Source organism: Hyperoodon ampullatus (genome assembly GCF_949752795.1).
Source record: "Hyperoodon ampullatus genome assembly, chromosome: 19".
NCBI lineage: Eukaryota > Metazoa > Chordata > Mammalia > Artiodactyla > Ziphiidae > Hyperoodon > Hyperoodon ampullatus.
In genome coordinates this window covers 59,654,485-59,666,833 of record NC_136932.1, presented here as the reverse complement: position 1 = coordinate 59,666,833, position 12,349 = coordinate 59,654,485, and the positions used below count along the sequence as shown (strand labels likewise).

At 40.7% G+C, this 12,349-nt stretch overlaps 1 protein-coding gene across 1 annotated transcript in view; it reads right to left on the bottom strand.

Moving 5' to 3' along the window:
- Positions 1-11,337, bottom strand: part of CA10 (carbonic anhydrase 10) — a gene marked incomplete at both ends in the record, with an annotated part of 522,587 nt that extends 511,250 nt beyond the window's left edge. The window contains one exon of the mRNA XM_079725002.1: positions 11,277-11,337. Coding sequence (XP_079581128.1) covers positions 11,277-11,337 — 61 coding nt within the window. The remainder of the gene's footprint in view (positions 1-11,276) is intronic.
- Positions 11,338-12,349: the final 1,012 nt, after the last annotated feature.

Here is a 12,349-nt window from a genome sequence, read left to right as displayed (position 1 = left end):
CAAATTTACTCAGTTGAATTTGGGTATTTTTAAACAGATCTTTGAAAGCTTAATGACTGTTCTACATACTTGTTTACTTCCTCCAGGAATTCAAGTATATTCCTGGTGACTTATACACAGGCTATATATTACTTATGGATATAATATGGTAAAAACATAGAGAACTTCACACTGTTTTATCCAGTAATCACAATACTGGGATTATTTTAAAGAAATAATTCAATAGAAATAAATATCTATAGACATAAAAACATATGCTCAAAATGGCAAATCTAGAAATAACATAGATGCTCAAAAATAGGGGAAAAGAGAAATATAAATAATGCTATTTTAGATGAATAAAATATTATGAAACTATTACAAAGAAAATCATAAATGTTAAAGTGGCAAATACTAGCCAATTGTTCACTAGACAATGTTCCCTTTATTGCTGGGCTAGGGCTAGTCTTGTGACTAGCCTGCAATTCTCAACCTCTTTTGCAATAAGATGTTGCCATGTGATTGACCAGAAGTGAGGTATGCAGTTTTCCTGTTAGGCCCATAAACACCTCTCCCCTGATCGTCCTCCTCACTCTTTTTCCAGCTGTTAATGTTGATGCCCAGAACAACATTGGAAGCCATGTCTGGAAGATAGCACAGATTATCAGCCTTGAGACTCCCAAGTCACTATACAGACAGGATTCCTTCTCTTTCATCCCTTCCCCCTCACCAAGCCACTATTCTCTCTCTCTCTCACACACACACACACTGACACCAATTAGACAATTAATGTGAGCAGGAAGTAAGCTTCTACTGTGTTACGTTACTGAGACTGTGGGGTTTACCAGTCACAAAGTCCTGGATTTCCTAAACTAATACAACTAAGAAGCAACATGAGGGAATACTTAAGACATAATGTAAAAGTTTTTTTTAAGTACAAAGCTTTAAAGGAAAAAAATTATAATTGCAAACATTGGGAAATAAAAATTTAGTCTATGAAGAATCAGTTTGTTTTCCTAAATTTTCTTTGATACTATTCTTCTATTATATTTAGCATTAAAATTAACTCAATGTCTTCTAGCATCACGCATGTTTGTAACACTAAAACACTTGCATATACAGTCCCTTGCTTGTAAGGAGTACTGATCAAAGAGGAGCATTTCAATTGAATACACAATTAAACTAAACAGCAAATGCACAAATAAAACTCTCATTTTTAATTTGTCTGACACATTTTACCTTTAGATATGGAACATTATAAACCTTTACCTGGCTCAGTCAGGCTCTAATTTCAGCAATTCTAGAAGCAAGAGGAACCAAAAAAAACAAAAAAGGCTGCACCAACTTACGCACTATTTTAATTGCATAGGACTCTTATTTAGCCACTACAACACAGAACTTCTAAGACACAAACTAAAAGGCCACAAAGAACGTCTTCATAACAGTGGAAAAACAGGGGTGGAACCTGTTAGAGATAACAAAAAATGATGACTTCACTACGTTATATTTCATTCTATAAGATGTGAGTGACTTGGAGCTGGTATCATTACTGTGTACTGCAAGACAGCCAGCCAGTGACATATTTCTATTGACACCCAGGCCATACAACAAACATTTATTATTCATAGATGCCTCACTTTCTAACTATCAGTAAAATTTCCATATATCTACTGCAAGATTAACAGTAGGAGCCTTTTTTCTATAACTTCCTCTTATTTTTTCTCTAAAATTAACAAGCAAACAAACAACAAACCACCTAACTGACCATTTCCTCACAGTTATAAAAATCAACTAGGAGATTATAAGTTGCTCCCTGGGAAAGTTCCAGTTTGGACTGCATGCAGTAGAAGCAAGAGGGCAGCTAACAGAGAAGTCTTGTTCATTTTCCCTCCCTCTTAACCTCCATACAAGATCTGAATCTTGTCTCCCAGTCTCCTGTGAAGGAAGGAAAGCCATTCTAAATCAATCCTTGTTATGCATTTATATATCAACTCACTCATTCATTATTGAGTATCTACTAAAATGCCAGGCTCTAGTTTGAGCAACGGGGGGGAAAAATGTGTATCACTAAATATACATTCTACAAGGGCAAGGCTGTTTAGCTTACTATATTTTAACTTCTGTCTGGCCCAGTGCCTCACTGATAGGAGGCATTTATTAGCATTTGTGAAATTAATGAACCAACCCATTAAACCCCTTCGGAGTGGGAGAGAACCCTTCCATAGACATATACACATATCTATCCTTTTCAAGAATCCTATGAGGTATTTATATTATTCCAAAATCATGGAGGAGGAATGGTCCCTGCTCACTCAATAAGTGCTGCCATCAAAATTGTTTTCCTTAAAGGTGAAAGGTAACTTGTGTGTATGGCAGGAAAAGAGCAGCAGAAGAGGAATATGTTGACTCATATCCTTCAGTAAATATGTTTATTCCAACTGTGACATTGCTGCCAAATATATTGTGAAGACAGCAGGACTTGGCTCTGGTAATTCACCTGAAAGTCACAGGCTTCATTTCCTACTGCCAGGCCCTTCAGCCTATGGGCATTAAGTACAGGACAAAGTTAAAGATTAATTTTCCATTTACTGTGACAAAGGTCCCACCTCTCCTGGATCAGGAGGGAAAGGCATTTGTAGACTGTGTCCTTCACAACCACTGAAGATCTTTCCACTTCCATCCTTATGGCACCTTAATGCAAATGAACTCAAACCCAAACACTGGCTACCCCATTACCAGTCCAATCTTGCTAATAAAAGCAATTATGGCTGTGTTATAAAGGCAATCCCAGACCATTCACTAGCATTCACAACACCCACCCCACCCTTACATGCTATAAATCCTTTAAAGTTTTGTTTAAGATTACACAAGATGAAAACGGCAGAAAGTTGCAGGGAAGATTCAATTACCAAAGGCAATAAAATTATAGTTGCCATATTTCAAAATCTAGGGTCAACCAATAGCATCCTGGCTCTTTTTCCTAGGGTAGAAATACAAACTAAGTAAGGAGGTAAATTCTGTAGTCTAAATCTGAGTTGTCACAAAAGCTTCTGGGAAGCTACATGGAACTAGAGATGATACTGGAAAATAACTAGTGATCTGGGCCAAACGGAGCATAGCTGGACTAAAGCCAAAAGCTTTAACCCTGACTGGTCTGCTCCTAAAGAAGATAAAGGTATAAACTAGACCTATCCCCCTGAGCCTTAAAATATGCCTTCCTTGCACAGAGAGGCACAAGGGTAATTTTTACTACTATTATATGTAAGGTATTACTGTTATTAGCATATTTCCTATATGTTATTCTATCTCGGCCTCATCCATTACACTCCACCCTCTAGTTGTTGCCATACTTACCTCTTCACCATCCCCTGAATTCATCATGTCCTATCTGATTGCCCTGTCTTTACAAATGTTGTTTCCTATGATCATCCCTCCCCTATCACACTCCTGGGCAATCAGCAAAAATCTTCCAAGCCAACTCTTTAGCTTTCTTTAAGACTCACCCCAAACAGCCTCTGACGCTATTTATTCTCCTTCTTCTAGCACCGCCACCTCAAGAATGAGTCAGATTCCCCTTCTCTGTCCCATTCACACACTGCTGTACCTCTTTTCACTACAGTACTTCTCACAGTCTGCTATAACTACTAATATTTTTTAAATCAGTGTCCTGCTAGAAGGTTATGAATTCTTGGAGGGAAAGGTCAGTTGTCTTACTCATTCCTATTGGATCCCCAGTACCTTAAATATAGAGCTCCCTCAATAAATTTTGAATGATTAAGTAAACAAAGGAAGCCATTTCCTTTTAGGTCTCTATAGGTATTTTATATTAACTGGACTATTGAAAGGGTGAAATGGGTATACAATTTAGTGGACCACGAGTATACTCTCTCAAGTGAACATGCAGTCTGTTGGAAATAAGAGTTGTACAGAGTATAATAAGGTAAAGCTGATGTAAAATGCTTTGCAGTGCTTTAACCATTGGTTTCATGTCAAATAGCACATCTATTATTTGGCACAAAATCTTGACAACACAAAAGCATGTATGGATGATTTGTTTCTCTTAGCCTTTATCTAATGCTAAAGACATTATTATTATTATTCAAGTACAAAATTGGAGACATTTGCATTTGTGTATTATGAAAATACTAAATCTCAAACATTAGGGTACAGGAGGTGCATAAGAGATAGGACAACTCTTTGATTTTTTCTTTTAAGTCTGGCCCTCAGAATGTCCCATAATAGCCTAATTAATCTATTAGGCCAGTATTTTTTTAAACAGGTTTTGTGAGCAAGAATAAAGATTGACAAGAAGTAGTTGGGTTTCTAAGTTATTGCTTATTGCAATAAAAGTATAAAATTATCATTAAATTGCACACAAACCTGATTATGTCATTTTCTTTATCTCTACCTTTGCTCCTCATAACTAAAAGATACCATCTAAAATTCTTACCTTAGCTTGCAAACTCCTTTAAATTGGCCCCAAGTTATTCTTCTAGCCTATATCCAGCCACTTAATCTAACCCATCTATTTTATATGCTCATTTCACCATACTTCTGATACTTCTGTGGGGTTTTTCATCACTTCTTGTATAAGAACATACTATTCTTTCCGCATGGTATTTCTTTTTCTTTTTTCCTCTTCTTTTGAAATCTCACGTATCCTTCCAACCCTAGCTCAACTGTTTTCTCCTCCATAAACCCTACCTCTTCCCCAATTGCATCTTCCAACTTCTAACAACAGAATGAACTCTTTCTTTATAATTAAATAAATTTAAAATATTAAATAATTAAATATATAAATAATTTAAAATAATAATTAAAAATATAAAAAGCAGGGCTTCCCTGGTGGCGCAGTGGTTGAGAGTCCATCTGCCGATGCAGGGGACATGGATTTGAGCCCCAGTCCGGGAAGATCCCACATGCCACGGAGTGGCTAGGCCCGTGAGACATGGCCGCTGAGCCTGCGTGTCCAGAGCCTGTGCTCCGCAACGGGAGAGGCCACAAGAGTGAGAGGCCCGCGTACAGCAAAAAAAAATATATATATATATATATTATATATATATATATATATATATATATATATATATATATATATATGACACTCTGAACACAACTCTATCACATAACATGCACACCATCTTATAAATACTAAGGACCAAGTGTTGTTTGTTAATTTTTGTAATTCCTGTGCTTGGCACACAGTTAACCGGCAATACTGTTTTGTTGAACACAAAGAAATGACTGAAAAATTAATTGTAATTTACAAAAACATGTCCAAAATGTCAAAATAAGTATTGTTATTGATGATAATGATTTTATGGGAACAGCTCCAATTCACTGAGAGACTACCACACATCAAGCACTTTGGCAGGATCTTATGTACATTTTCTCCAATCCTTATTTTACAGATTTTACAGAGACTCAGAGAATGTAAAGAACTTACCTAAGATCATACAGAGAGTGAATGCTAAAGGTAGTATTCACATTTAGGCCTATTTTGGTTCCAAAGCCCATGCTTACTCTTATATGATATGTGTAATTTGGTCAGTGATTACTGTATTCCATATACAATGCTAGGCATTTACAAATAGTGTTTTGCTCCTTACAATTATCCTGTAGGACCAACAATCTTGGGAAATAAGTACCATCTCCATTTTACAGTTGGGAAAGCTGAAGTCTCCCCAAAATTCAACTACAATCTCAAACAGATTTGAGAGATTTGAGAGCAGTAGTTGGAGACATGCAATACAAATGTAAAATCTAAAGAAATGTTAGAATTTCAAACAAATTTTAACCAAGTTCAATCCATTGAATCCATGTAAAGATCCAGAATAAGAAAAAAATAAAAATCACCAAGAAATTAAATATGTTAGGACACTCCATATTCTCTCAATTCAACAGCTCTCTAAGTGGGCTCCTCCCAACTTTCCAGTATCTCCTAAAGTGAATCTTTTTTTTTTCCAATTGGGACAGTCTTCACTGTACATCTTACTCATTCCTTTCCCTCTCCTTCTGATGATGTGGTCCCCTCCAACTCTTCTATCCAAACCTCTAACATCTATCTAATATCCTCTTTTTCCTTCATGTCTGGACTTCTCTCTTACATAGGATTTATGTACTTTATGAAACAATTAGGCATTATTCGTACTGTTTTATACCATGATACATTTTGTACATTACAACTTTGCTTTCACAACTATATCTACACCATTAAGTATTATTCGTATTATTTAATATCACTCTACATTATGTGTATGTATCTCAACTTTTATTTTAAAGCTATATCTTATGCATCGATCATTCCATAATATAGTAAAGACACAGATACTTTACATTTGTATAACACAAAGAACATTCAGGATCACTCTCTGATGTTTCCCTCAACAATTCTTTGAAAAAGGCGAAGAAGATAACTTTTCATTTCACAGATGAGTAAACTGAGAGTCTAAGAGGCTAAGAGAATTGCCCAAAGTCACATAGGTAATTAAGGCAGAGTTTGATTGCAGGGTGGGTCTTCAAACTCCCATATTCTTTACACAATGGCCTACTACTGTACACATTTATGGTACCTGGATGTGTTCCTGGCCTAAACCTCAGGCCCAAATATGTAATGCTTAATTAAGGTGAAAAGGTAGGATGTTAAGTATGACTGCCTAGGGTGGCAATCAAAAGCCCCCTCCCCACCCAAGAAAATGTTTCTCAACATTGACAATTCTTCCCCCCACCCCCCATAGTGTATTACTCTGGAAGCCTCTCATCTCACTGCCAGGAGAGTGCTATCTATGCTATCTGTCATCTATGCTATCTGTCAATGAAGAGTCTATGTGACATCACATGGGAAACTGGATTTAAAGAAACCGTATTGCCAATAAGATCATCAGATTCTTTATTGGGGTGGAGCTCTTTTTTATATTTAATGGAACTTTCTATTTCAAATCATATTGACAGCATATGCAGTTTGCCATTTTGGAAGCACCTGAAAGTTGAGTCTATATTGAGTTATAATTTACAAGAAGAAAGAAGAAAGATCTGTTGCTCTCTTGGGAATAAGCACTACTTTTTTCCCAGTGATTTATTTAACTTTCCAAAGCTCACCTCCATATTGGGCTCACAGGGATAAAGTGGGTTATACTCATGACTATGCCCCAAAGCCTAATGTTACCAGTCTCATTTATAAGAGAAAGAAAATTAAGAAACATTTCAAAGTTGTTAAGCCAAGACCTCACTGAAAGTGGGATATGTACTCAATGTTATAAAATGCACTAGTTAATGATTTTTTTTTTTTTTTTTTGCTTTTAAACAAGTTGTAAGGGAGGAAGGTAAAGGTTCTATTCTATTCCTCACAAACCCTGCAATGCCAGGTTTGTAGGAAAAAATATATTATTGCAAGCTTACTCTGCCTGAGACACTGTGCTAAGTGAAAATCATTGACCATATTATCTAATTCAATCTATGTAACAAATGTGACATATGTACTATTATCCCATTTCTAAATGTAAACCATTAATGTGAAACCATTTTAATTTTCAGATTGGGAGAGAATGTGTGAAACATTCATTTCTTACAGGTATTTCTGATCATAAGGCACTGGGGGCAAATGAGTAACAGTGTTAACTGTTTGAATGACAATCATGTACAACTCAAACACCATCTTAATTCTAGCTCTAGGCTGCAATCACCCTAAACTTCCACTTCCAAACTCTCTAAGATTTATATCCATTTAACACAATTTACTCTTTCAACTGGAAACATCAAAATAAAAGAATACTTAATAAAAACATTTAAAAGAAATCTTGTACCAAAGCATAAATGATACACTGAATTTTGACTCAGAACTGGGTGTGAATCCTCCAAGCTGAACCTCTGTGACCTTTGGTTGCCTCATTTATAAAATCACCCTACAAATTCTGAGACTAGATGAGTTAAAATATGTGCAATATTGTGTAATACATGTGAAAGTACCACATAATTCTAATTACTAATGCTGTTATTATTATGAATAAACTAACAAGGAAGTAAAGGGAAGCAAAGTATAGGGAAGTAGGATGTGCAGTGTAAATTAAATCAGACAGCTCTCTTTGGACCAAGAAATTCTCTCTTGGTGCTGCTAAGTATTCATTCTCGCTGACATGTGCTGCTTTTGTAAGAAGGGAATGTGCTCTTGCTAGCACAGGGAAATATCATCCTGGTTTTCTCTCTCTCTCTCTCTCCCTCCCTCCCTCCCTGCCTGTCACCTCCACAGATCTTGGCTGCCTTACATTTTCAGTAAAATTAAATATGAGTCGAATGTAGAGCCCCAAGAACTCCCAGATCATGGCATTCCTTCTTCAGACCAGCTGTGTTGTCCTTAAGTAGCCAAATTCTCTCAAATGGAAGGCACACATGCTACTTCCCCAGCAGTTAGCCAAGCCTGGCTAAGCTAGCTAGCAGACCCCTAGTCCCATTTACTCAGCTTCATCACAATCAAATGATTAATGCAGAGCCATCAAACATACAAGCCCAGGTGTCTGTATTTTAAGCAATATAGCCACATAGACCCAGGGAGAAAACTCCTTTGGGTGTACTTTTAATTTGGGGGGTGGGGTAGGATGAGGGTAGGAATCTTTGGTTAACAAAACACTGTTACAAAGTTCCAGAGTGTTCCTGAAAGCCAACTGATATTCAGTCAATATACCTTCTATAGGCCAAATTTTCTTCCAAAATTTTCCTTCTGCAGAATGTTTACACTGCAGACTTTTGCTGGCCTTTTCTAGTCTGGTATTCCTCAGTAATGAAACCAACCCTACAAATGCATCGATCATAGATGCCTGGTAACTCACTAACAATTAGTACCCATTTACTAGGCAGGGCAATTGACCCCAAGATGGTAGAGAGGTGCTTCTCTTTTTAAGATTTAACAGCTTCTATGAATACAGGCTTACATTCCTTTTGGTAAAGCTCATTCATGATTAAATTAAAACTGCAAATCATGCAAACAGAAATGATAGGCCCACTAACCACTCCCTGAGCCACAATTATTTAACCTTAGTGTATTGCATTCCTATACCTCTTAAGGCTGCCAGATGGGAAAACAAAGTCCCCCAAACTGTGACAAATGTGAGTCATAACTCTACTAATCAGAACTGTGACATACATGGACATCACTGAATGAGCAGTTCTTCTTACAGAGGGAGGAAACCACCTTGGCTTTGGAGAAAGAATGGCCTTTTAAAGTTAAGTTTATGAATGTGTAAATATACAGTCCATAATGTTGCATCTCTGCCTAAATGTCTTCATAAAGTGTAAATTAATGCTGATCCTAACTAGGCATTTGGAACGCTACCCTAGTTTTCCATATTTAGCTAATAGCTAGCAATTTTGCTTATACTTTTATCTTCTCATTACATAGCAATGATGATTATTTAGTAAATACATGTGAAAGGCCACATAGCAACTCTCCTGGGTTGGAAATCACCCTCTCCTAATGCTTCTATTTATACAATTTAGTTGCTGATACACCAAATCAAGTAGAGCTGTGACAAGTATCCCACTAATGCCTCTTTTGGAGGCTAAGAACAGGCCCATTCTCAGCTGGTTCCCCTTTGTGCTGGCCTGACCAAATGAAGAGTGGGGTTGGGGACAAAGGATGGGGAGGTCCCGAGCTTTAGTTAATGCTCACCTTTTGTAAATTTTAAAGGGATTCAGCTGGTTTGTCTGATTTGAAATTATTTATGATGCTGGAAAGAGGTAGGAAAAGACTATTTTATAACCAGTGAAATAACATGGAGAAAAGAGAGAGAGCTTGAAAGAGGCACGTAGAAGAGAAAGATGTAAAATGTGGCCTTGTGAGATACCACCCAATCTATCCCTGGACATATGACTGATATAAACCTTTACAAGTCATCTGGGAATTTTTCCTCCTAGAAGTAAGATGGGTAAAGAGTAGAGGATTTGTAGTGACCCCAGGGTACTTTTTATTGTCTTCTAGGTACACAACATATCTCTAAAGTATTATAGAGGCAAATTTATTACTAGGGTGGCCAAGCCCCAAACAGTTTGGGCCAAGCCCCAAACAGCCCCAAACAGGTAAGGGCAGACAAGGGTATTTAATATCCAGAATCTGGTCTGGCTTAAAGGGTGGGGATTAGTGGAGCTGAAGGGAGATGCAGGAAACATGTCCCTCCACCCCAATGCTGCTCAAATATGCCTGCTCACAGGGGCAAGGTTCCTGATCTCCTCTTCTGCTGACTTCATGGGAAGTTGGCTGAGTCCCCAATTCTGCAGAGGGAATGCAGGCAGAGGGGAGTACTGCAAATGGGCCTTACACTGGGTGCTTAGATGACAAGTGTGGAGGGAAATGGTGTGGACACTGTCAATGGGAGGAGGAACAGAATTGAACTGGGGAATACTGCTTATCCTGGGGCATTTTCTTACATCTCCACTCCACACCCCCTACTCCCTGCACCAACAAGAACACTGTTTGGAAATCAAAATCCTTCCCAACACACACACACACACACAGACACACACACACACACACACACACACACACACACACACTCAGAGGCAGGCACAAGCTCTACTTCATTCATCTCAATGCCCTTGCTTCCCACTAGCTCCTAAAACCACAGACTGGCACAAGTAGCCTGAGGTCAGTAAGTACACCCTTGCCACTGGGAATTAGAAAAGCTCATCATCTGAAGTGGTGTTTATGCTATTATGTTGTTTGGGATAGGCTTTGCTTTTACTTGGGGCGGTCCTAACGTGTTTGGGGAAGGCAGGGAGCACCTCTCCATCCCTCTGAGCCCTGCTGGTACTCTCCAGTCCCCGCATCATCCTGCAGTCTCCTGAAAGTGCCTAGATACCAGGGCAGGGCTCTGCGTCCATTTTTTCAGCCAGGAACCACCAGAGTTTGGGAACTTTGAAAGCCAGGGATGGTGGTGGGGTTTGCCAAGGCTCCGATTTCCTCTCCAGAGTTCTCAACCAGGAAAGCAGTTGAAAATCAACACCCAGCTGCCTCTTCTTTCTCATCCCTCCACCCCTACTATGTTCCAGGACCCCATGCAGATGTTACCTCCAACACCACACACACACACACACACACACACACACACACACACACACACACACACCCTTGGGTTTAGAAGGTCTTCAATTCTGAAGGCAGCAAATCCGCAGAGCTGAAAGGGTCTCTGCCACCATCCATCTCCCGTCCCACCCCGCGAGGCTACTTGATTGTCTACATACAATAAAATCGCATACATTCCAAAGACCACAACATAACCCGAACCCGCCTGTGACTCCAGCGCGTCCCATACCTGATATGCAGACGATGAAATTGGCTTGAAGAAGAAAAAGCACCTCCCAGACTATTTCCATCCTCTGATTCTCATTCCAAGTGCATCACTCGACGGGAAAACAGGGGGGAAGGGGGGAATCCCCACAGGGCGCGCGTGCGCGCGCACACACACACATACACATGCACACACGCACACACTTCCTGGCGAGCGCACACTCGCACTCCAACCCGACTGCCAGCCAGGGACCCCCAAGATCAATATCGCAGTTTGAATTGTTCCAGCAAATCTCCCCTCGGGCTCGACGGATGTGTGCCCCAGATGTGCTGACACATGTCCGATGCCTCGCTGCCCGGGAGGTCTCCCTGCTCGCCGGTCTCTACTCCTTGCACAAGCGGCGGAAACAGCACTAGCAGCGGCGGCGGCAGCCACCTGAAGCCACCAGCGCTGGGCTCTTCCTGCAAAAACGAGACCCCGATCCTCCTGGCGCCCCAAGAAGTCATAGACGATAGCCCCCCGCCGGGCCTTGCCGCGCAGTTTCGGGCCCCTGGCAGCTCGCAGCTTGCTGGCTAAGCCCAGGCAGTTCGCGACGAGTTGCCCTCGAAGTCCGCCCGCCTCACCGGGGCATGGTCAGAGGGTGGCTGCCGGGGGCCGGGGCCGTTCCCCTCCTGCTTCCGGGGTCTGGGGGGAGGAGCAGACACAGCATACAGAGAGACAGAAAGAGAGGCAGGGATTATTGCCCGAAACTGCTGACCGCCAGCTGCCTCCGCCGGCCCTCCCGGCTGCCCAAGTCCGCACGCAGCCTGCCGCCTCGGAGCCCGGCTCGGGAGGCACGTCCAGGGCTCGGAACGGGAACCGTGGGGAGCCCAGGAGCATCGGGAGCCTGCGGACTCCCCGCGTCGCGTGCGCGCTTTCTGTTCCTCTGCTATTTTCCTGGGCTCCCCGGAACCGCCAGCTGCCACGCTTGCATCGTCCGCGCCTAGCGCCGCCGCCGCCGCCGCGGTTTTCCGCAATGCAACTGCAGGGGTCGTTATTTCCTCGCCTACGGATCCGGACGCCTCCCGATTCTGCGGGGAGGTGGAGGGCAGGTGGGG